At 43.4% G+C, this 26,319-nt stretch overlaps 1 protein-coding gene across 1 annotated transcript; it reads right to left on the bottom strand.

Moving 5' to 3' along the window:
• Window positions 1-203: 203 nt before the first annotated feature.
• Window positions 204-7,152, bottom strand: zc3h15 (zinc finger CCCH-type containing 15). Its single transcript, XM_023801838.2, has 10 exons — window positions 6,899-7,152; window positions 6,167-6,268; window positions 5,851-5,959; window positions 4,353-4,505; window positions 4,151-4,242; window positions 3,869-4,054; window positions 3,111-3,257; window positions 2,583-2,714; window positions 1,331-1,463; window positions 204-1,248 (listed from the first exon to the last, which is right to left on the bottom strand). The coding sequence occupies exons 1-10, from the start codon at window positions 6,974-6,976 to the stop codon at window positions 1,076-1,078; spliced, it is 1,305 nt and encodes a 434-aa protein (XP_023657606.1). The 5' UTR covers window positions 6,977-7,152; the 3' UTR covers window positions 204-1,075.
• Window positions 7,153-26,319: the final 19,167 nt, after the last annotated feature.

Below are 26,319 nucleotides of genomic sequence, written 5' to 3'. Positions count from 1 at the left end.
AGTTTCTGTGGAGTAATGATCCGCCTAAAATGGGTAATTACAAACTGCAAGGGGACAAGATGAACACTGAAAATCTAAACATTTAATGGCATCACTAATGGACTGAAAGCTCAGGCATTAATGCCACAGACAAGGGGGGAAAAAAAAAAAAACCCAGCTCTGAAGCGGTCATGTTGTAAGCACTCACACACTTACTTCACACATTTGATCAGTCTGACATTTTATTTCAATCTTTTTCCCTCCAAACAAAGAATATTGGTTCATACGTAATTACTTATTTACAACTGGTCTTGGCATATTGATGAGGAAAGTTTAAAATCACGTATTACACGAGGACAAAACGCATTCCACACATAAATTACTTGCTCAGTCAGACCCTGAGCAGCAGCGTCTTTGACAACCACCCAGAACACGTCGCTTGTTCGGCACGGCCTATCAAAACTTAACTTGCTGCGAAGACAGATGATTAAACAACTTCGGCGGCCTCGTCCTTCAGGCTCAGTAGCAAGTCAACTCGATCCACGAGACGTTCATGGCGGTCCTGTCTATCCCGCAAAAACAACTGTCACGTTCATGTTGGCCAATGAAGGGCAAATGCAAGTAATCAGCTGCCTGACAGATTTACAAGTGTCAGCAAATGCCTCCTACTCAACATTTACCTTCAAGCAGTTAAGAAGCAGGTACGAGGACCTTCACAACCTTGCAGAATCAAAATTTAGAAAAGGAATGCTTAATTTAAGGTTTCATTCAGATTTTTATTCAGGTCTTAAGTCAAGCTGTAACTAACAACGGATCAACCCAAAAAAAAAAATAATAGATGAACCCAGTAACTAAAATCGTTCTTCGAGGAGGACAGAATTTCTCTGATAACCGATTGCCAGAATAAGGATTTGAAAGAAGCTGGCTGGGGGGGTTAAAAAAAAGAGGCTAGATCCATATGCGCTTGATCCGGTTGTGCCCTGTGACGTCACTGGAGCCAAAGGAAGCGGAGGTCCTGAATAGGCCAGCGTGAAACCCCTTTCCTCTCGAGCTTTCGCGTAGTCCGGTGGAAGTTGCCATGTCCGAGGGTTCCGTCCTACTCGTCCAGGTCCAGCGTGTGGAGCTCCTCCTCCAGCTCATCCAAGTCCTCCCCCGTAAACAGGTTCTCATCCACGGGCACAGCGTCATCCTCAGCCTCGCTGCTCGCAGCATCCTCGGCATGTTCGCCGTTCTCTTCGGCCCCACCTGAGGCCTCACTCAGTTTGGCATCTGGAGGAAGGGGCGGTACGTGTCAGTATGATCTGGGAATTGGGAACAGGTCTTGCATCACTCCCCAGTTTTAAACACTCACCATCAGCTTCCTTGGCCACCTGGGATTTGGATGAAAACCTGTCTGCAGAGGCCACCGTGATTCCGTCACTGTCCACTTCTCTGGGAACAAACCGGGCCAGATCGATGTCCTGACATTGCTCTGCATCTTCAGGCTGCAAGAGAAAACATTTTCTTTTTTTGCAGGATTCCATTTGTGTACAGGAAACTTTGCACCTTACCTGTCTCACACTAAATGTATGTCCGTCTGTGCTCTGCCTACTTGCTGCTGTACGCACAAGAATTTCCCTCTGGGATCAATAAAGTCAATCTAATCCAATTTAAAGGATGCTGCACGCCAAATAAAATCAGGGCCATTAATCTCAATTCCATGTTGATATGAACTACAAAAATAATACACTTTAGTTGTATGTATTTTCCCCCTTGAGCATTAATAAGGAATATTACTGTTACACTAACAAAATTACTGTCCAACCATACATCTTGACAGGACAATCCAAACGTTGAATCAGACTTGTACTGATACGTAAACCTTGTGTACATACCTCGGGTCGCTAGTGACCCAGAACTCATCTATACAGCTCTGCTGGGGTTGTATGATTCAATGTGGAGGCTGTTTCCATGGTATATCACACACTTTTCATCAGCAACATTTTACTACCAAATTTATGGCAAAAGAGTTTAAAATTGTTTTAGCATTATTTATTTGCAAAATGAAAGTACCAGGTCACTAGTGACCCAAACACAATAAAAGTGTACTGCGTTTGTAAACAACGAGAAATGAGCATGGATTTTGATATCCGGACCCTGGTGGTTCAAATACCAGTGTCAGTATATTTTGAGAAGTGGGTGCTTCACTATACATGTAAATAAACAAAAAGGCACATTATGCCAACCAGACCTAATGAAACATTAAATTTTTATTTGTACATTATTTCAATCGAAAAATTATTTGAAATTGATGTATGGTTTTACGTTTTATTAATATTAACATTTTCAAATGACTTTTTCCTTAAAAAAAGTTGAATGTGAAAAGAGCAACTTCCGGCTTGCTGGATGGCCAGCTTGAAAAGGAGATATTTTGAAACAATGTAAAAAGTTCAATTTGTTTAGAAACTTCTTAACGTACGTAAGTGTTTCCTGACAGTCCTATGTACACAAGCGGTAACGAGGCACTGAAACAGGGCCAGGCTACCCAGTGTCTCCAAGACGACATGACCAAACACCGAGCTCCACGCCGTTTGAGACAAACGGCACCCGATGACGAGGCATACCTCCTGATCCGTGTCGTCGTCGTCATCATCGGTGTCGTCGTCGTCGTCCTTCTCATACCCTGTGTCGTCAGCCTCCTCGTCATCATCATTCACCAGCTCAGGCCGAAACTCAAACACCTCTCGGCCGCTGACCTACAAGACAGTGCAGGTTACAGCCAAAGGCAGCTGGCAGTGCAACCGAAACATGCGACTTGTATGAAAATGGGCTGCATGGCATGGAAATTGTCAGAAATGCAGTTATGCCGCTGTGCATTAAACGCTGTTCACATTCTCTGGCCATGGGTAACATTACACTATACAGTTTTGCTGCCACCATCTGGCCAGAAGAGGGAGCACAACTTACAATCACAGAACAATAATATCACCTCTTTGCTACACGTATGAAAATGCCTTCCACAGCTGTCACTGTAAAGCCAGAAGCTTTTTAGTTTAAAGATGCTTAAAAGTGAACTTTTAATGATGCAAGATGCACAACAGTGCTTCTGAGCTTGTTTGGATTTAGAATTCACCATCAAAAGCTTCACTCACCCCCAACGACCTGCCGGCTTTGAAATCGGCCTTCTTCCTCTCCATGTCCTGCTCCGCCTTCATGATTTTCTCTTGCCTTTTTCTCTTTTTCCAAGCCAGGAACGTTTCCAGCGTGATGCGGGTCACGTTCACGCCTAGGGCAGCTCGCTGAGGACATTAGAAGGGCTCATCAAATTCAGAAGATCGCAACGCGATTTAGGCCACAGGTTTCAGGCAAACCCGAAGACTCTGCCATTAACAGATTGAGCGAAATACGTACTATGACTTGTGGTTAACCACATTAAAATTCCAGTCTTGAATAAGTAATCTGCAGTACAGTAATACACAAGGAGCAGCATAAACCATCTCATTAGCAGAAGACAGCTTCAGAGGAACATCACTGACTACACCTCCTACGTTATATGGGAGCACATCCACCCACATTATAAAACAAGCTGCACTTGGAGAACTGAAACCTAAGAACCTTAATAGGCAGAAACACCTGAGCACAAGCATCCAACAGTCAAAGATATAGGCTGTCCCATTTCCCAAGATGTCCATGCTATAGTGCAGGGTTCAACTCTGGACCTCGATTCCAAATCCAGGCCGTGTTTTCAGTTCTCCCAGGTAGTTGTTTAATAATTACTGATTCTGATTGGTCAGAGGCTTCACACCTGACTGACAGGTAAAGGAAGGCTGGAAAACCAGCAGTGCTCGGATCTTGAGTTGAATAACCCTGCTATAGAGAGATGCACCATCCTTATAAAAACAGACTCTACCTCAGTCTCTATCAGTTCCTCCAAAGAAATCTTCTCCTCTTCTGCCTCCTCCTTCTTCTTGTCCTTCTTGAGCACAAAACCAGGTGGCAGGGCATGGCGGTACATACAACTGTCCCCTCCACCCGGGCAGACCCAGAACCAGCCATATTTGCTGTTCTCAATGGCCTCGAGGAAGTACTTGCAGACCTACAGGGAGACGGAAAGAGACCATCCGAATCCTGGCCTCAGGTGACATGCTCCACCTAAACCGCGTGGATGAAGCGCCCGGTGAGAGCCGCTTACGATCTGAGTCTTCGCTTTCTTCTTCTCGGCTTCTCCGTGCTTCTTGTTCACCACCTCCTCCAGCTTCTTCTCGTCCCAGGTGTCCATGCTATCTGTTATGCGGGTTTCACAAAGTCCATGCTACTGCACCACCTACATGACAACTCGATGCCAAAGCACGCCTTTCGGAATGTCAAAGGCCAAGCAAGAAAGTGACGAGTACCCTTTTCAAGCTCTTCATCCCTGCCATCGATGTAGACGCTGCGTTTCTCGCACTTCCTCTCCAGCGTCAGGTCGTGGGAGAATTTGCACTTGTCTCCTTTGGTGCATTGGCCCTGCTTAAAGAAGGCACACAGGACCGATTTTGGGTCCACACCTAGAAAGAGAGGGGGGGGGTTAAGCTTTCTGGACAGGTTTGTTTTGCTGGAGAGAGGCAAGGCTGAATGATATATCATTTCAGCATCGTCATCACAATGTGCACATATGCAATAATCACATATGCAATAATCACATTCCATTTGACAACACTGCTTTGCGTCTTGACAATCTGTGGCAACATCTTATTTAACTGATAACATCTTATTTAATTGATAAAATCAGTTCTTTTTGGCAATAGCTCTTTTCGGGTAATTTAACCTACATTTCTGTTTTATAAATATTGCGATATTATTATTTGTGGAAATTCCACATATCACAACGTGATATCATGGAGCCCGAGAGAGGGGTAACACAAAACCGTTCCAATCAAATATAAATCACTGCCAACTACAAATAACACTTTTCTGGGCCAAACAGATCATCTACTTCAATTTTAGCTTCTGTGCCAGTGCGTTAACTAAACATTTAAACCCAAAGACAGACCTTAATTGTACCCTTTTGTGGAGATACAAGGCCACGACTTCTAGGACAGGGACAGAGTCACAAGTTTTGGGAAACCTGACACCACATAGAAAGACTGCAGTGGTGACAGACCACAATATTCCAACATTACATCATCATCTGTCCAGGCACAGTCCAAAACGGTCAGGTTATATCTCATACAAGTAACAGGATTATTTCATTAAAATTTACCCTAAAATATTTATAAAATCCCCCACCAATGAATCACTTACAGTACATCATGTAATGTATATTAAGAACAGAACAGACGTAAACACTAAAGGTTAGCTCAATGTCTTTTCCTTCCTCACTTTATCCAGTCTACATACTATTCGCATTTTTCGTTCAGGGGCGTTTTTTTAGGGGGTTTTAATTGATAAAAAGTCTGCCAATTAGAGACACTCCCCGGTTATGATGGTCCGTGTTATGTTATTTCAGCTTTACGACGGGTGTGAATATTCAATGAATTACATAACATAGTCAACCCTTTATTATAAAATAGGTTTTGTGTCAATGATTTTGCCTGTAGGCTAAAATAAGTGTTCCAATCATGTTTAAGGTAGGCAGTTAGGTGTACTGTATTAAAATGCATTTTCACCTTACGGTAGGTTTTTGGGAACGTAACCCCATTGCAAACTGGGGAGTGTCTATACTAAAATCCTGCTCCCATATATACATGCGATCGGAGGAGAAGCAGGAGGAAGCAGAGAAATGGTTCTAATTAGAGACACTGAGGTTCCCAGTCTACCTCTCACAGCACAAACGCAGCTCCCAAATAATATTCCAGATATGACGGTGAACAAATGATATGAGTGTATCCAAGAGGACACGGCTCTGGATACCTTTGCTGACTTTCTGTGCTGCCACCACAGGCTTGAAGAGCTCATTCAGCTCAGACATCTCCTTCTTTTTGTCAGTCTTCTTGTTCTTCTCACTTTCGATGGCGGCGATCTGAAGTAATGTCATTCAAGGTGTTAATGACTACAGGAATCAGGGAATATCTCGACGCACGTGCAACATGCTCCTTTTTATTGGAAAGCACAGTGTACATCTATTGCGGACAAATACAATACGATGAAGATAAAGAGCTAATGCTGTTTCCTGGGATGAGAATTAGGAGATGTGGAACTATGCGTGACAGGCAAGCACTGCCAGTACCTGTCGTGCATTTTGCTGTCCATATTTAACTTGCTGTGTAACGGTCTTGATGAACTTCTGCTGCTTCGCCCCCTTCTTGTTTTTCAATCCGAATGTCTTGTCCTTAAAGGGGGGGGGGATGTTCAAATCATTGAAACACCATGAATATAAATAACAATACATACAAGTTGCGGTCTAAAAAACATTTTGGAAAGGCAATAAGGAAGTCTAATAAGAGTTGAAAACAGCCTGCATTTGATTTATTATTATTATATGTTTGTTAGCATTTATGTCAACGGATTAGGTAGGACGATAGTCGCTGAGCCAAAATAGATTAGAGACTGAGCCGGTAACGGGAGCCTTTCGGGACAACGCAGACGGAGAGGGAACAGCCGGGGGCTGGGGAGTATGCTGGGGAGTATACTGGGGTTGTCAGCAGCCCCGCGGCTCGGCCGGTCATCACGGCCCGACAGGCTGCCGGCCCCGCTGCCGCGGCACGTAGGACCGGGAAACGCGGCAGACAAGCTGCCCTCTGCCACATGCCCAATTACTGCGTTTTTAATGGATTGTATTTCAATTAAATACGACCATGAGGCTGGCGTTCGTTGGGCACTGAAACGCGTTTGTCTCCCAAACGTTAACGAGGCCCGTCCATAGGATGACCGCAGCCGGGACGGAGCGGCGTTGGCTAGGCCGCGGGCGCAGCATGGCCACACTCCGGTCCCGGTGCTCCATACAGCCACGGTGCCTCACCTCAATAATCTTCTCCTTTTTCTTCTCCTGGGTCTTCTTGCTGCCGGTCGAAGCTTGCGCTGGCTTCTTCGGAGGCATGACGGCGGAGATGCGCTACAGCACACGGCTCCGGTTTGCGTCGCGGTCGGCAAGCGTGAGAAAGCGCCGCCTGGGTAGAGAGCAGCGTCGCTCAGGCCGCGGCTCCGGCTGCGCTCTGCGTCGGCGCGATGCCTTCTGGGTAATACAGCCGCCCCGTGCGTGGGCCCGTCTCACAGCGCCGCTTTCAGAGAGCGCGCTAAGTGCCGTCGTTTTATTAAATAATCATATTCTGGCAACAGCTAACATAGCTAAAAGAGCGAATCGGTGTCGCTATGCTAATGATTGTAACAACCACCACCACCACAACAACAACAATAGTAAAAATGAAAATAATCGATTGATAACTGCAAAATACTGTAAGCATTTTTTTTAAAGATTTTAAGACATGTTATCCCAAAAAATTTAAAAAGTGAGCATTTGCCATAAAATGTTTTGCAGAAAACATATTTGGTTAATTACTTACTTTTTGAGCTTTGTGAGAATTCTTGTATAACATTTTTCAGAAATATGTCCTTATTTGAACATTTTTCTATGTACTGAAAAGAATATACATTTTGCATACTTTGCTGATTTACAGACAATTAAAACTGCTCACCGCACAAACTTTTTCTTCATGTAGCATTTTTTTATTGTGGCTCAGAAGCTTCAATTCATTATACAGGCGTGTCACATATATCTTAAGAAGATTCTGGAATCCTGGGGATGGTAAGTAACTACAAGCGGTAATGGTGTAATATATGTCAAGGGTAGAGCTGTACCTGCGTAGTAGGGGAATACCGCTAACCTCTCCAGACTGCAGGAAACACAAGGATCTGGTCCTCGTGTTACGGAAAATTCAGTTCTAGCATGTTCCCCCTGTCGCGCGCTGATTTGAAATCATGACATCACCCACTACTTTGTGGTTGGACGGTTTCGCTGTCGTTTTAATGGCTTTCTTAATGTCTTTAATATGCTAAAGTACACTAACCACTATAGTATGCGTGGCGATAAATGTAATATTGTTTATTCTAGTTCTAACTTATTACATTTATAAACTGCTGCTCACAGCGATGTTTTGTACCCATTGAAACATAATCCAGCTCCATTAAAACATTGTGATGCATGTTTTCCCATGCTAACACACAGATACAGAAATTGCAAGACACCAAATTGTTGATACAAATCTATTTACATGCAAACAGGTATCTGGATGACTTTTTCAGCCATTAATCATATGTTTGTGCACAGATATGAAGGAGGACATTATGCTAATGATTTAGCGACATTATTACCTAAGGCTAGAAAATATGGTTCCCCCTGGTAAAACACACAGCAACTCTCAACCTCGATACTGATAATACTAGTTTAGGCACATGTAAATATGTACCTGAATGACTTTAAGCCAACCTGCATGCCTCTTTACTCAAATATGAGAGGGAAACATTATTTCCTGAAATCCAGGATATTTAGTTCCCCCTGCTAAAACAGACATGCAGCAACTCTGGGCCTCAATACTGATACCGTAGCAGATTTGCTGATGCAGTGACAGAAGTACAGTGGATATAAGAAGTGTAAACACCCTTGTTAAAATGCCTGGTTTTTGTAATGTAAAAAAATGAGACCATGATAAATCATTTCAAAACTTTTCCCACCTTAATGTGACCTATAACCTGTACAATTCTACTGAAAAGCAAACAAACCTGTTAGGGGGAAAAATGAAAAAATAAACCTACAATAAGCTGGCTGCATAGGTTTGCACACCTATAAACTAATACTTTGTTGAAGCACCTTTTGATTTAATTACAGCATTCGGTCTTTTTGGGTACAAACCTGCCATCAATTAAAGTGACTCTGATTCATCCGAAGTAAAGTTCAGCTGTTGTAGTAGGATTTTCCTGACATTCACTGACTTGCATCCTACAGCAAAAGTCATGGTTCTCAGTGAGCGTACAAAGCATCAAAGGGATCTCATTGTTGAAATCAGTCAGGAGAAGATATACCATGGAACACCATGAAGACAGTCATCAAGAAGTGGAGAAAGTATGGGACAGCAGTGACGTTACTGAGAACTGGACGTCCCTCCAAAACTGATGACAAGACAAAAAGAAAACCAGTCAGGGAGGCAGCCAAGAGGCCTACAGCAACACTGGAGGAGCTGCAGGGATTTCTGGGAAGTACTGGTTGTGTACAACATGTGACAACATTCTCCCATATTCTCCATATGTCTGGACTATAGGGTACAGTCGAGATGCAAGCCGTTTCTCACAAAGAAAATCATCCAGGCCTGGCTAAATTTTGCAAAAAAAATAAAATAAAATACATCAAATCTCCCAAAAGCCTGTGGGGAAAATGTGTTATGGTCTGATGAAATCAAGGTTGAACTTTTTGGCCACAATTGCTCTGGGTTCTTTCAACTCAATTTAAAACTCATTCAGATCAAAGTTTATTGTGGAGAAGTTCCTAATGTAGTCTATTTATTACAGGTATGCTTTAAATGTAACAAATAGACCAAAAAAAATCACATTCAGACACAGAAACCACCTTAAAAGACTTACCTATAACAAAAGAACAGTTCCAAAAATGTCTCCAACAGCCAACAGTGCTCATCTCATTTCCTGTATTGGGAGCAAATACATACTAAAAATGTAATTCAGTGAATTCCAAAGCAGAATTCTGTAACTAATCTAAAGTCTTAAAATAATAACACTTTCTATCAGCATGATGCTTGAGCTTGCCTCTGAGACACCAGTAGATCCAGTCTAGGTGGGATGGATGAGAGATTCATTCTTACGGTGGCCTCCAATATTGCCATAAGTCTGTTTCTGGCTTTGGTCTTAGTTGTAGTCACAGTGGAGAAGCCAGATTCACATAAAGTTCTTGCGAAAGGCAGAAGAAATTTTACAGCCCTAAGTGTGAGACAAGGGTATTCCTTTGATACAATGATCCAAAAAGAAACAAACTCTACTTTGGTCATTTGCAACTTTAGACTGCTGTCTGCCGGCAGCTCCGTTAGCTGCGTTTCTAACTCTATGGGGAGAGCAATGTCATCAGCATTTGGGTCCACAGAAAAGGGGTCCAACATCCACATATTGACATCTCTGGTTCCTCTGGGGAGTATTCCACAAACTTCTCAGCCAACTGTGACAGGTGGTTGATGACTAAATCTGTTATGCTCACAAAACTGGAAAAAAAAAGTGGAAACATTTACATCCTTTTCTCCTGAACACACTTTATCCACTGTGACAGTTTTCTCTTGAATCCTTCAATCTTGTCAGAAACAAAGATGCTGCTGTGTTTGCTTTTAATTGAGAGATTTTACTCATTCAGTAGTGAAAAAAATATCAGCTAAAGAGACAAGCTGAGCCAAGAACTTCCTCATTACTGTTTGCCAGTGGGGATTTATTCCTGTTAGAAAACAATGCACAGACGCTCCTCTGCTTAAGAATGAGATACGTTCCGAACGGCCGTTCGTAACTTGAAATGTTCGTAAGTCGTTATTCAACATTATTTTAAGGGTATACGCAAGTACAAAGAACTAGGATGCTGGGAGCCCAAGGAACACAATTTGGACTCACAGTCCTCTTCGTTCATATGTCTGAAAGTTCGTAAGTTGAAAGTTTGTAAGTAGAGGAGCATCTGCACTTCGTTTCTCAGCTCAAACACGCGACTGAGGACCTGCCTTCTTGATAACCATCCCGCCTCAATGTGATGCAGTAGCTGAACATGTTCTGAATCCATACCCTCTCATAATGCAGAAAGGTACCTGGACTTCATGACACTCTTCTTTATGTAGTTAATTGTTTTCACAGCCACATTCATCACTTCGTGTAATGCTTAGCTTTTGCGTGCAGAAGACAGTGTCTCCATTTCTCATCAGGTGCCCTATTGAGGATTTGCTTAACGACACCTGTGTGTCTCACTGTCATAGATGCAGCACCATCACTGCAAATTCCAACCCAGTTTTTCCACTCCAGCCCATTCTCCTAGATATAATCTAGGCAGCAAAAACGTTCCTATACTGTTGTTCTGGTAGGAAGTTCACAATAAAATAGTATATTTTCAAGAAAACAAGTATCCCAATGGTATCTCATAAAAATTAACAGTAAAAATGCATTGGTAATAGCACTTGACTTGTCCAACTTTAATGGAAAATATGAGCTACCTTTAATTCTTTATATAGGCTGACTATGTATGTCAGAGCCCATTTCAGCAATCCACCTACTTACAGTATGATTTCAAAGCAGTACTTGAGTAGCAACAGGTTCTCTGCTCTCAGCAGTGCGTCTGTCAAAGTAGAAAAGGTGCTCATAATTTGGAGACTAGATAGCTTGAAAGGTTAGAGTTTCTAACAATCGGAAAGCAACGGTTTCGGTAAAATGCCTCCCCTTGGCCTTAGTTTCCGACATCATGGTGAAATTGGACTCCCTCTCCAGCAACCAAGTCTCCATTTTGGTTGTTCACGCTGGAACTAATAAAGTCCGACAATCCGAGGTATTAAAGAGAAGCTTCATTTCTATGTGTGCAAAAGCTAAAACAAAATGCCGGACTCTAATTGTCTCTGGTCCCTTACCAATTCTGTATAGAGGGGATGAGATCTATCGTAGGGTACTTTCCCTAAACCGTTAGTTGGAAATGTGGTGTGCATCTCAAAACATTGCCTTTGTTGATAATTGGGACCTTATTTTGGAATGGCCTGGTTTTTATAAACGGGACAGCCTCCATCCTAATCCAAAAACATGGCAAATATTTTATCTGTCTGACAGAGAGCACCACTCAGGCCTCAGCCTTGCCATCTTAAATCAAAGGCTGTTTGTTCTCCCACCTTTAGCTCATGTCTGGCTGTGACCCAGGTGCTCCATCACGCAGCATCCCCTAAATCTAGCAACTATGTCGAAAGAGTTGTTTGAGCCTGCAAAGAAAATAGTAACTATTATTAGACTAAGACTTCGACCTAAATGTTCCACTGGGGGCTCCTGTGCAGATAACTTAATATCAATCCCTCTAAGATTAAAGGAGCCGCAACATAAACCCACCATAAAATGCTCATTACTGAACATTCGCTCTTCAGCAAACAAATAATTTCTTATCAATGACATGGTGCTGGACACTGGTGCAGATCCATAATTTTTTTAACAGAAACCTGGCTCAGACCCACAGACACTATTCCTCTTGTTGAAGCCTCACCGGAAGGCTTTAGTATTGCACTTATTTTAAACTGACTCTTAAAAATTGAACATAAAATTAAATACACCACACACTTTGTTTCTGATTAAATTTGGGGAGTTTCTCACTGTCTTGGTTACAATATTATACAATATTATAATTCTTGGAGATTTCAATATACATGTGAGACATAGAAAATGATGCTTTCAGCAAAAGTTCTGTCCTGTCCGTCCTGGACTCTGTGGGTTGTCATCGGGACCGTGTCCATAGCCATACACTAGACTTGATTATCACTCAGAGTTCATTGACCATTTTCTAATCACCTTTGTGATTCAGCCACCCTCTTTGACTATGGCAGAGAAGATAATACTTGAAACATCACCTAAGTGATAGAAATTCCCTATGATTTATTAATGCAGTAAGTAATGTGAATTTCATGTCTAGCCGGGTTTTGAACGAAGTGGCACCTTTTAAGGTTGTCAAAACTTCCAGAACTAGGCTTTAGAGCAGGGGTGTCAAACTCCAGTCCTGGAGGGCCGGAGCCCTGCACAGTTTTTGGTTTACCTTCATTTAACAAACCTGATTCAACACCTTGTGCTAATTGCCACACAGCTCTTGAGCTGAATCATTTGTGGTGGAACAGGGAAAGAACTAAGCTACACAGGGTTCCGGCCCCCAGGACTGGAGTTTGACACCCCTGCTTTAGAGGAAGGCTAATTTTCAGCCCCGATACTGCTGGTATTTGAGGTAATACTGCGTTAATTTTCTTTTTCTCAGACACTTTTTTTATTACTTGCTTTACTTAATACACCAGCCAGATAATGCAATAAATGCCATCAGTGCTTTCCTACAATTCGGGGATGTTTTGTTGATGGCCTCAGATAAGCAGTTCTCCAGAGTAGGGACTGGCTTATTCTTACTACTGTTGGGCCAGGCACTGGAAAGGGGTGAGCTGTTAGGTGCTATTGTACACCAAAGTAGGTAAAGGACGCCCCTAAAGGCCACCTCGCTTCAGGTAAGGCCTGTGACATTGAAACTCCTGAAGCCCTATTCCCCCATAATACAGAGTAAGTTTGAGTCAGCTTGTGCTGGAAGGCTGGGACCTGCCGTCTGGAGAGGTTAGCGGTGTTCCCCTACTATGCAGGTATAGCTCTACCTCTCACATTTGGTGTCACAAACAGGATCAATTGTCACCCATACCCTCTTACGCTCAGTGGAGAAACTGACTGTAGTTAGTGGCATAGGACAGGGAGACCCAGTCCCCAGGTTTTACGGTCATGGAGAGAGACGTGGAGGAGAGCTGGAAGCCAAGTTTGCAGAACAATCGACTCACATGAAGGACTAAGCCATTCTCCTCGAACAGGCAAGGCAGGACCAACAGGAGATGCTATCCCAGGCAAAAGTAGTTATTGATCAGAGAACTCCAGCTACAGTTTACATCCAGAGGGATCGGAAGTGCCCGGATTTCAGGCTAGGGAGAAATGAGGATATCGGAGTGGACTGCCTCCATGAGATCCCACTTCCAGGTATGCAGGGTCCCTGAAGAGAACCAGATTGAAATATTGAAGCAGCTAATGCTAATGCTGCAGATGCAGTGTCCACTGATCTTGAGAAAGTTTATGGCGACAAGACCCCCATTGGTGTATGGTTAAGAGAGTTTTGCGACCAGAAGCAGGCTGCCGGTGAGAGGGTCAGAGCATATGCTGATGACTTCCAAGACAAACTTAACTGGTTAAAGGGCCATGATCCTAACTGAGTTCCAGATCCTGAAGTGATGTTAAAGGAATAGTTTGTACTTGGACTCAAAATGAAAAGACAGGCAAAGGAGGATCCTGCACAGACCTTTCGCTCTCTAAAACAGGGAGCTATTGACTGAAGTGAATGGGAAGAAGTTCCTTCAATCACCTCTGGCTGGACTTAAGCGCGCGGTGCTGCTGACACACCAGCAGAATTATTCTTACAATCCCTACATGACACGATTCAGAAAATAGCTGCTGCATGTACAGAGGAGCTCTTTAGAACAATACAAGAACGGCCCGATCCTCCTCAAGGTAGCCATAGGAGACTCCCACTCGGGGACAAAGAGGGAAGACTGATCTGCGACACCTGTGGGGAGCCAAGGCACACTAACCACATGTGCCGACCCAACTGAGGGGCGCACCGTAAAGCTAATGCCACTGCAACAGAGGTGTCAAGGGAGAAACACACGGATGGCCAGATTCATGCAGCTGTCAGTACAGCCTTGGAGAGGCCAATCACATCATCATCATTCCAGGTGAAGCAGTTTAGGGCCGAGCCCAAGGGCACCTTCACCATAGATGTACTCATAGATGGTGTGAAGACACGCTGTTTGCTAGACACTGGCTCTGAAGTAACAACCATATCTGCAGCTTACCTTCAGAAGCAGTTTGAGGGCAAGGTGTTGTCTACTGCCAAGTGGATAAAGCTGACGGCTGCAAACGGGCTTCACATCCCTGTCACGGGCTGCCTCTATGCTGACGCTGAATGTACGGGAAAGATGCCAGGAAAACGAGTGAATCCAGCCCATGAGGATGGGAGAGGTGTTCCTGGGATATTGGGAATGAATGTTCTTAATGATCTTTGCCACCTCTTTAGTGGCATGGAGGGAGTCCAGCAGATGGAGTGGCATAGGCAGTGGACCACCTACGCATGCCTACATCGTGTCATTTCGGGAATGATGAAGGAAATACAGTTTGTTGGCCGTGGAGGGAAAATGAGCTGCGTTAAAGTGGCAGGAAGACAGACTATTGTCATTCCCCCTAAGCCACGAGGTGATCATTGAGGGTCAGTGCAGGGTTCCCCTGAAGATGAGGTGTCAAGTTCTTGGTGATGCCTCTCCAGATGCTAGCCTGCCATGTGGACTGCTGGTCACCAATGTCTTGACATATACCGTAGGTGGGAAAGTGTCTGTAAGGCTTCTTAACATGAGTCAAGAGCCTGTTCTCCTGAATCCAAGATCAAGAGTGACATCGTGGAGAGCTGTGAGGGTTAATGATGTCATTCCTTTAACCATGTGTGTATGTGGAGGTGGACTCTTGCTGATATCGTGGTTTTTCCACAACGGCATCACTATTAATATACATCTACCTTGAGCCTTTTGTACTCTTGCTCTGTCATACACAGAACAATAAAATGCATTGAAAGAAGCAAAAGAAAAAAAAGCACTGGGCACAGTATCAACAGAAATTCAGTACAGTAACACAATAACTGTGAGTGGCAACCATTACTTGTGACAACAAGAAAACACCCTTATCATATAAAAGGGCGCACAAAATCGGTGTGCATTATAATTACCGAATATTACACCAGCGGTGGCCGATCTTATCCGCAAAGGGCCGCTGTGTGTGCGGGTTTTCGCTGCAGCTCACTAATTATATTACTAATTAGAGGACTGATCGGCTGAGGAGTCCTCACATCTGGGTTTGAACAGCTGACCTAAAGGTCACCCCAAAAAACCTGCATGCACACCAGCCCTTTGCGGATAAGATTGGCCACCGCTGTATTACACAGTCGTGGAACTGAGCCCCGTCTCTCAGGCACAAGAAATACCAAAAGTGCAGTAAACAGTCCAAAATACTTTTATTGTCTGTCACCCTCCTTTTTCCTCCCCCGACACTGGCGTGGAGAGTCACAGGTGGTGGGGGCAACCAACACTACTCATGGTCTGCTTTGAGAAATGTCCATTGTTGCAGCTAACGATGGGCTGGGAGTAGACCGGGAAGATGCGCTGCTCCAAGTCTGCGATGAAGTAGAGCTGTAGGTGCAGTCGGCATGGATGTGGAGAGAGCAAGCAATCGTGTGGCCTCCAGGATGCCGCTGCGCCCCGTTACAGTCTCAGTTCCAACAAAACACTCATACAAACATATGAAGAGCGGGCAACAGTAAAAAACACGAGCGCGATCTGACTATTTAACTGCTCACTTTCTTCTCCCTATTGAGGTAATGGGTTGTATTAAGCTGATTACCCAAAGCATGCATAAATGAAAACAAGGCAGCAACTATTTTACCAGGAAGCGAGTACAGTAGTTACAAGCAGCAAGAAAAAGTCAAAGCTACAGTAAGTGTCTTTTGTATACCTTTGGTCCATAGAAATCAAGGCAAAGAAACTGAGGAACTACCAGAAAGGCGAAGAAAAACTTAGCTAAAAGCCATCAATTGAAAGCACTTGAATGACGGTACTGTCAAGAAGAGGCACGTTATGTGCTCTGAGCATTTCCATATACAGTAGATGCATTTCCAGGCAAAGGTGGGCAGTATTTTAATTAAATGTATTTAAAATATGTATTTATTTACTTTTGAGTACTTTGTAATTTGTATTTTGCTGGATGGAAAAAATTAGATGTAATTTGTAACAAACTACTTTGAGAGATTGTATTTTATGTATTTCAAACATTTTAAAAATGTCATTTTGAAAACCTTCATCACCAGGCTTTCAGACTTTTAAGTATAACTTATCACCATCTTCAACAATTATAGGAAAGAAGCTAAAACCCCGTTATAGCGGACTCACATATAACGGAATTCCACTTATAATGGTCAAACAATTTGGTCCCCAGCGTGCCAGTGATGTCCAGCGCAGATACGTAGTCTATAGAGTCTGGTATTTGGATGGTATGAGTGTTAAAGTTCACCAAACTCTCATGTTATTACAACTCTAACTAGATGGGATTTTATAGTCAGCTCAGATTAAATTCTAATAACACCCATCTATAAAAATATTGTGATAAAACAATTGCAGACATACATTATTGTTATTTTCTGACCTGGACCCTTTCCAGATTAATTCACGTAACTTTTGCTTTGCCCCTTAATGCTGGGAAGATTCTGGAAGCCGACGTTTGGTGCATAAATGGTGTTATGGTCTTGATCAGCTGTGGTGCATTTTGGGGCATTTTCCCAGGACAGCGAAGGGCATCAGGTGTGCACCATACCACACATATGTGCCTGCTTCTCTATTCGGGACCTCTTTCACCAGCTAAGCACTTTGAAGCGAAAGCACAGCATCTCTCGCTCCCCAGAGCTGCGGGATGCGGACTGACATGGGCACAGGCTGGCACAACAAAAATGCAAAGCCTCTATAGTATTCAAAGCTACCGTCTGCCATACGGCCTCTTGTATTAGGATGAGTGATTAAGTGCATAGAGTCAATCTGCAAAAGGTATTAAAGCTGTAGCAGTGCTTTAATGGAGGTTTAGCTGATGAGGCAAACAATAAATTTCACCTGCTAAACAGAAAACAGTGATCTGCTCTAGAAATTGAGAAATACAGTGAATTAATGGGAATCCACCTTCTGACTGCTTATGTTGGTCAGGGTTGCAGGGGAAACACAAAACAAATAATGAAATATTGACTTTGTATAATAAATTCAGTTTATAGAAATAATAATATGTGGATGTGAAGTATACATTGCTATTGTCTGTGGAAGTGCGTGTCATTATGAATATATAACAAAAAAACATTCTGATTCTGCTCCAGTTTCCTTTTATTAATATTATAATATTTTACAGAATTAGTATAAACGTTGGTGCACAAGCTGGGCTCAGTCAAACATCGTTCTCAGAGTGCCTTTTTAAACAACGGGTCAAATCATGGATGTGACTGTCAGAACACTTATGTAAATTATTCATGAACGCTGCACTTTGGAGTCACGTGGAAAGCAAATTGACTTTATGGTGTTATACTGCTGCACAGTCACCAGAGGGCAGTGTGTAATAAAGCATTATCTCAGTCCCACCTCTACTATATTGGTCCATCCATCTTCTGCAACTGCATTTCTAACTGGGAGTTTATCCCAGGTTGCACGGGGTACAAGGCAGGGTACACCTTGGATGCTGGGATGCCTGTCCACTGCTGGGAACTCATATACCACATGACCAACACTGCGTGCCATTGGAGGAAAACCCAGGCGAGGCCCAAACCTAGACCTAGGGTCAGATTTAGACCAGCATTTCTGAAGATGTGGGCTACCCAGACTTAGACACTCAGACACTTCAAAAATCTTCATGCATTATCCTAAAATGAGCATTTTCCTACTGCAAATGAGTTTGTCATCCGAAACAAAGTGATATTACGAACAAATAAAATACAGCCGTCCCCTGGCATTGCATTAATAATGGTATAAATGATGCAAGTGCCACGTTTTAATGAGAATACCCTGTCTACCCTAGATCCCTAGGTTCACAGTGTGCATTTTCTATTATTTAGCAGTAGTGTAATATTAACATTTCATTTTTATTTGCATCTGGGTGTGTGTGTGTGTCAGTGTGTGTGCCAGTGCTGCTCTAAATGAAGACCTCGCCTGACTGAGTGTTTAATAGAGTTCCACAATCTGCCTCCCTTTACCATCCATTACCTGTGCCCGTACCCATCGGCAATCGCATTCTTTAAGTTAATGGTACAAGAGTCAAATCTAATTGTTGTGGAAGGGCTCTGTCCGTTTAGTTTTACTGCAGCTATTTGTACATGCTGAGATAAGTAATGCCTATTTCATGTGAAGCCTTACGTTGAATTATTGCATTTGGTATTTATTATCTATCTGAATTTTTATTTCCGATACATTTCCTTCCGAAAGCCTGACAAAGACACACACACACACACATATAAATAAATAAAAAATACACACACACACACATGCACACATACTCAGGTATGCATTTTTAACACAAATCAATAATGTTTTCAATAAATTTTAAATAGCTCAATATTTTCATGTCTGCCTCCCATAAATTTGGGAAGAATCAACATTTTTGAAAAATAATTTAGTGGTCTATGTATATATATGAATGTAATAAAAAAAGAAGCTTTTTTTGGGTTAGAACTTGAAAGTAAAGCATGCTGAAGGCAAATCCAATTAGGGTTCGTCTTTCTGCATTAATTTTCTGGAAAGTTAGGCCTCTCTGCCACTGTGTGTCTGTAAATAAGCCAATTCCCAGGAGCCGTGCCTATCCACTGCCTGGCTGCATTTGCTATGGCCTGTAGCTCATGGGTATTTTCATATTGATTAAGGCAGTAGTCCCCAACCCGGTCCTCAGAGACCCCCAGATAGTCCATGTTTTTGCTCCTTCACAGACAGTGCACATTTTTGCTCCCTCCCAGCTCCTGGTAACCTCCCAGCTGGGAACTGATTGGGAGCAAAAACATGGACTGTCTGGCGGCCTCCAAGGAGTGGATTGGGAAACACTGGATTGAGGTTTTTCAGTGACTTTTCAAGTATCGTCAGTGAATAAATATGTGATAAAAAATGTTCTGAATGATTGTGCTCTGGTAGGTTATTTTTCATTTATTGGACCTGAAAAGCAAAAAATTATATTTTGAACTGTATCTCTGGCTGTGATAGTTCCCTATGGGCAAACCAGACTGTTGGCTATTTGTTTTAAATTGGCAAACAATCTACATTGGCTGCTGAAGGCATGGTTTCAAACCACATTGATGCACCATAAAATAATGTAACCGAACAACCCTTATATGTTTCTGGGAATGATTTTCAGTAACTTCTGTTGACAACAAGAAAGAAAAACACAGAACCGTTGATACCTGAGACATCTCAGGAGAATAGACAGTTTTACTCATGTAAATAATTGAATCAAGTGCTTTGATATAATTGCATAAATTGTAAAGATTTTCAAAGGCTGCTAACTCAATCCCTGTGTAATAAAGCATAAAACAAGCAATCAAGAAGTAAATGAAGCCTACATATGTTTTTTTTCTTATTTCAATTAACAAAATAACGTCTTATCGGAGAAGTTTATTTGTTATATCGGGTTTATACCTGATCAAGTCATGTCTGATTGCATTTACGTCTGAGGTGTATAGTAAATAATATACACTGATAGAGTAGGCTGTTAGTGGGTGTATCACTTAGTGTAACAGGCGCAGGAGAATGGGCAGCCCTGCTAGCTGTTTAATGACCCACTGCCCATATCTAACTTGGAATACGGTATATATAGTAACCTATATGTGATGGACAGTTACAATATCGAGATACGGCTAAATTGACTGTTGTCCAGTGGTTCCGGTCCCAAACGCAAACGTAAGTTGATGCAAGGCTGTCCAAGAAGAGATATATTATGATGTGAAATAATGTGCTATGGTAAATTTTCCAAGAATTATCCACTATCAGTTGCTCAAAGTTTTTAGTCCCTGTTTTGCTGTACTTCATCTCTGTTCTCAACAGCAAAGTGTGATTCCTCAGAACTCGGTAATTACAGTGAAGGCTTCTGCAAAAACGCCATAAAGTATTTACTAATCCATCTTGACAAGTGATGGCCAGTGCACAGAAGAGCAAACATCACATTTTAATAGTGCTCAGCAATCTCTAAGTATGGGGTGGATTCCATAATCAATACCACCAACGCAGCAGAACGGGTAAATAGAAAAAGGTTTTATGTCTGTGAGAAATGTGAGTTTGACCAAGATGTCTTCCTTTGGAAACTTCAGAAGTTTTTTTTTTTCCAGTAGAATCTTTGCAGCCACAAAGATTATGCCATCAAAGAGCTGAAAAAACAATGTCTGACTTGACTTCCCTCCGTCGTCATGCTCCAGTTGGCATTCAAATGATATCTAAAAGGTTGTTACGCCTCACAAAGGGGAGATCTGCTCAGCTATATACATTACACGGTTGCATCATTGAACACAAATGATCGCTGCCGTCATCTAGCTCGCGGTGAACGTTTACTGCGCTTTCAAAAAGCGGCTGCCGGAGCATTTAAACCTCAGACGCGGAACGCAGTGACTCCTATATTGCTTGTTTTTAGGTGTGAGCAATTTGTTTCTACCTTAATTCCTTTCAGGAGGCTTGGCAGAGGGAAGCCACTGAAATTCACGGCAGGTAATCAGCAGGTCTTTCTGTTACATGGCCAAGTGTGAGCTAAGAGTCATTTGGCTCCACACCTTCTGAGAGGCCAGTAAATACTCACCTTATACAAGGTCGGGCACAAACCCCTGTTTGCGCACTTTGATCTTTTCCTGGTCGGAGTACCATGAATGTCTTTTCCCATTACATGCCATTTGCAGTTATTATAACATAGAAATGCCCCCCTGTAATGGCAAGGCCAAAGTCCTTACTCTGAATGTTGAGAGCTGAGCTTTCCTCAGACATGATATTGCATAAAAGGGAACATTTTTTCATCACCCTTTTAGCACTTTTCCCTTTTCTGCTTTGTGTTACCAGTAAGAGGGAAAATACTTAATAAACAGTTGGTTTAGGTAGCATTAGACTGGACTTCATTAATCCCAATGTAGCCATCCAGGTGGACTGTACTTTCTGTCTAAAGCTCTGTGTATCATAAAGTTGTTCTGCAAAGTTTTGTTCTGCATTGTTTTCATAAAAGATTAGCGACTCGCCGAGTTAAACATACCTTGTTCACACTTACGGGCCAATTTGTGCTGGCGCTGGACACAGCATATGGGTACTTCTTAGTAACAAACATCTTTGGAGGATCACAGCTTTTGCTAAGTCTAAACTATTATAAATTCACGCTGTATAAAGTGTGCTGAAGACGTATTTCTGTGTAATGTAAAAAAAGGTACATAAATGCCAAACATAAATGGTTTAAATCACGAGTAACTCATTGGACACAGGTGTTTCTGTATTCTGCCAAATACAGATAGAGGTGGATAAAAAAGATAGAGTTTATGAATCCCAAGGGGAAATTTGGTATCACACAGGAGATATTGCAAATTAGCTAGGACTGATTATTCTCCAGTGGGGTCATGGATTGTAACTGTACCCTATTTGCAAGAATTCTGGTATAAATAGATTCATTAAACTAATCTATTATTAGGTTCTTTCTAAACTTTGATTACTTGTTATTTTCGGTAACACTTTACTTGACAGGGCACAAATACTAAATGAGTCAGTTACTATTGATGTACGAATTATGAACAAATCATGAATAAATATATATATAATAGCTACTTAAGATAAAAAGATGTCACGATTCATTTATGATGAACAAACATGAGAGAAACATTTATAGTATTTCACTTGTTATTCATTCTTTGTTCCTTTTGTAGTTCACAAACGTTTACAGAATTAGCAGAAATAGTAACAAATATAGCTACTTGAGATACAACATGCATCACAAATCATTAATGATGAATTAACACGACATCAGTATGTACCTAAGACTTAGTTTGTGGTTAATAAATACATAAGTAATAGCATGATACTATAGTATTTGCCCCATCAAGTAAAGTATTACTGTATTTTCATTCATTGCATTCACTGAAATGCAAATACTGAGATGTAAAGAATTAGTGCAGGGGAAACAAACGGACGTTTGACCGGCAGAGGTCAACACAAAAGATGAAATTGTTTTGTGCAAGCCATCAAATTAAGGGAGGAGGGAACTTCAACGCAATTTGCATCCTGTGGTAAGGAGGTGTGTCGAGACCCCTTCCAGATCGGTCCAATCTCACACGCCTAATTTGCTCTCGGTAGACGGCAGGTGTTCCGCGCCACTCCGCCTCCCCGCTGTTCGCGGGGCGCCGGCTACACCATCACCCAGCAACGAGGTTATCTACCGCTCTCTCTCCAGCAGGCCGGAAAGACGGCAAGGACGAAGCGCTTTGCCTAGGGTTTGAAAAATCTGAAAAAGTTAACTGACACTCTGTTTAAGATGCTCCGCATTTTAGAGCTTATAATCTCTGGCGGAGGGAGGGAGTCCGCTTCACCTTATCGGTTACGCTCCAAGCCTTTCACTGCTGTCAGGCTGCCAGATTATATTTGTGCAGGGTCCTCTGAAGAACTTTCTGAAGCATTTATTTTTATTTATTTTTTTACTTATTCAAAATTTAGATCCCGGATGATTGACTCCGGGATAATCTGGCAATAATGCCACACAGTCTCTTGCAGGATATCCTGTATCTCAGCAGCAGGGGATTAAGGTAATTTGTCCCCTGGATTTCCAGGAAAGTCCATATTTACCACCTACTTATTCAGATTCTTGGCCATTGTGTGTGCCTGCAAATTTTTCTTACACTCTTCCTCGAAGAATGTTTTTTCTTTGGAGTGAATCGCGGGACTCCATCATTAACTGAGAATGCAGTGCTCAGGAGGGGGGTGGCGAGGGGCTGGGGCCCTGGAAGTGTTATTCACCTTCACCAGAGGTTGATGGAGAGTCGCGCGAATTCCATTTGTTTACGCGCCAAGGAGCCCCGGCAAATTAAAATAAAATCTGACCAGCGGTAAAACCCAATGAAAAAGGCCATGCTCATCACCCTGGTGATCCGCTCGGCGGCGTAAATGGCGCCGTGACCTCCACGCGCCAAATAAGGTGCCCGGCACTCTAAATCCTGCCCCCGTATGTGTGTTTCCGGCCGAGGGCTGACAAACAGAGTCACATCTAATCACATTCTCCCCTCGGTAATCTGGGGGGGACGGTGTGCCATCATATAATCCTGTAATTCAGCTGCCATCATATCATCTCTCTGTGTTTAATAACGTGCCTCCAGTCCATGGCTGTCAATCCCACAACACCCCCCCACCCCCCCCCCCCATCTCCGACCGTTAGTAATAAGCTGCGGCGGATGACAGGCAAACGCTCATTTCAGTGACGATGACTCACGTGTACCTTCCTTTCATTTCTTGAATGAAATTCTCCTGAGTGAAAACCATAAAAAAAATTACCTCCCAGAAAAACAGGGTAAATGCACCTTTCGGGCTATATGAGAATGAAATGCGCTTTTAGGAGCAAGAGGCAGTAACGTCTTTGTCGAAGGTGATGCCAGCGATGTTAATATGGAGATGAAAAGGCCGCCTTTGCCATCCCGATCTACCGGCCCCGTGTGCAGCATCGGGCTCTTTCGCCTGATATCGGGCCGCCGTCACAGAAAAAAGTACCGGCGGTGAAAAGAAGACATCAAGCTGTCCTACAAACGAATTCTGTACGAGCCCAGAACCCTGCTGATCTGTGGGGCCATGCAGGAATGTTCCCGGGCTGCTTATCTCATGGGAGACGTGAGAGGTTTGATGTCCCAGGTCGGCGGAGGGAGAAAGAGTCGGAAATCAGCTTGCATGAGTCGCGGGGTGGTATCGGACGCAGGGCCTGAGAGCGCTGCTGTTTTTCAGGGAAAACAATGCTGTATTTTAGGGAAATAATGGCTTGAAAATACTGCTTCATTTTCACAGAGTGGAACTCATGACTGTCCTCATTCATGACGTTAAGCTAGCAGTGACCTAGTAATCGCTGTGGCTCAGCTTGGTTGATTCTTCAGTTTGGGTAAAGTCATAAGCTGGAATGACAGTGAATTTTAATACCCCGAGTTACACTGACTCAAAGTTGGTTACTTTTTATCCATATTGAAGTTTGGTGATCTTGATATGTATTTTTTTTTAGCTGGGCTTTTTTCTTGACGTGATTTGGATTAAATGTGTAACGGAAAGGTCCCACAGCCTGTCCTGTCATGTGACTGAAAGGTCCCACAGTGGGTCCCATCATGTGACTGAAAGGTCCCACACAGCGGGTCCTGTCATGTGACTGAAAGGTCATGTGACTGAAAGGTCCCACAGCGGGTCCTGTCATGTGACTGAAAGGTCCCACAGTGGGTCCTGTCATGTGACTGAAAGGTCATGTGACTGAAAGGTCCCACAATCAATCCTGTCATGTTTCCTGAGCCCACAGGGTGGTTCTGTGTACCATTTCATGCCCAGGTGCTGCTCCTGAAGCTCACGACACACTCCCTCAGGGGCGTTCTCACGTTCCCTGTGACGTGAAACTACATTGCATTCAAAACAAAAAGTGGGGTGAAAAACACACACATACAGCGCCCTCTGATGGGAATTAAAACAAAAGCACTGTGATGTAATGGATGAATTGGTGGCCTTTTGGCAGGGCGTCGAACCATCTATAATATGATTCCTTTCAGAGAAAGTAAAGATGCTGGTGTGATGTTCAGAAGGGAATACCTCAGACCCTCAAGCCCATGGTTCGAATGAACTTGTACCTTGCTGTGAGGTGATGAGTCTCATTTATTGCAGGGGCTGAGTGATGTGTGGGGGGGGTGAATGGTGAGGGGGGAGCAGGCAATGTGCTAGGTTCCCCCTGCAACCCCCCCCCCCCCCGCCATCCACGGTGCCCCGGGCACAGGGCTCGGCCCTGTCAGCTCATTCCGGTCTGGGGATGAAAGGTGGGGGCAGGAAAACGGGGGTGGGGGGGGGGGGGTGGTTTGAGCGTTGCAGCAATTTTTCCCTTTCCGCTCGGTGAACACATTCACTCTGACAGGCCTCCCTGCAGTCTGCAGACTAGCAGATGGTGGGAGCACAGTCCCCATCAGCATAAAAACAGCGCGGCCCAGCCTGGCCGGCACGTCACCGCCTCCCTCTCCCTCTGCATCGCACCTTCCCCGTGCTCCCTTCTTCCACCCCTTGTCGGGCCATTTTCCGCCATTCCTGCCCCCCCTCTCTCCCCCCCCCCCCACCCTGCAGTGACGACAGGCCCAGCGAGTGATTCAGACGTTCAGGAGAAATAACATAATAATAATAAATAAGTAGCACATACCTGCCTTTTAATTGGCTTCCATCATCGCCGCATGAGAGAACAGAAAGTCGACTACGATGTCACGCCACCAATGGTATTAAAATAGCATTAAAATTAAAACTGCATTGGAAATCATGCGAGATACCATGCGGTACTGACGAGCTTCGTGTAAACTCTGAAGTGCTTCTCCGATGATAAAAAGGCAGCCGGGTATCTAGTGTTCCCTCTAGAATCTCTAGTATCTAAAGTTTATTCTTTAAAAACTCCTTATATATGTGAGGCACAAGCTCAAAAAGCAGGTCAGTGTGGTGTGGTGACCGTTTTAATACCATCTTCTCTCCTCCCAGCGAGGTCAGATGGCTTAGACACATACGCCTCTGCAGACACTTTGCTGGTGCTTAAGCGGATCTTGAAAACCCGGACTTGTCCCTGTTCCTGTTCTAGTTCAGTCACCATTCAGGCGGGGACAGCTCGCCATATGAAAATAGCAATCCCAGTACCTCCTATGCCTTCTATAAATAGCCCCCCGCCCCCTTTCCCCCGAGGATTCACTGGACGTGACTTCGTTCTCCCATCTGCACAGCACTGAATGCCATGATGCAGGTTTGGAAGGGGGCAGCCCAGCCAGGCGGAGTGTGGAGGAATCACGAGTCTGTGGTACCAAACACTGGATGCCCTTTGGGCACATGGGCAAGATCCGGT

Source organism: Paramormyrops kingsleyae, chromosome 16, assembly GCF_048594095.1.
Source record: "Paramormyrops kingsleyae isolate MSU_618 chromosome 16, PKINGS_0.4, whole genome shotgun sequence".
Classification (NCBI taxonomy): domain Eukaryota; kingdom Metazoa; phylum Chordata; class Actinopteri; order Osteoglossiformes; family Mormyridae; genus Paramormyrops; species Paramormyrops kingsleyae.
The sequence above is the reverse complement of the archived record's forward strand: the minus strand, read 5'-3'. Positions and strand labels throughout refer to the sequence as shown.

Coding starts and splice junctions, on each gene's coding strand:
- zc3h15 (XM_023801838.2), bottom strand. CDS start 6,976: ATGCCTCCGAAGAAGCCAGCGCAAGCTTCGACCGGCAGCAAGAAGACC. Junction 2,715..3,110: donor AAGCCGGCAGGTCGTTGGGG/GTGAGTGAAGCT, acceptor ACTGTCTTGTAG/GTCAGCGGCCGAGAGGTGTT. Junction 1,464..2,582: donor ACGACGACACGGATCAGGAG/GTATGCCTCGTC, acceptor TTTCTCTTGCAG/CCTGAAGATGCAGAGCAATG.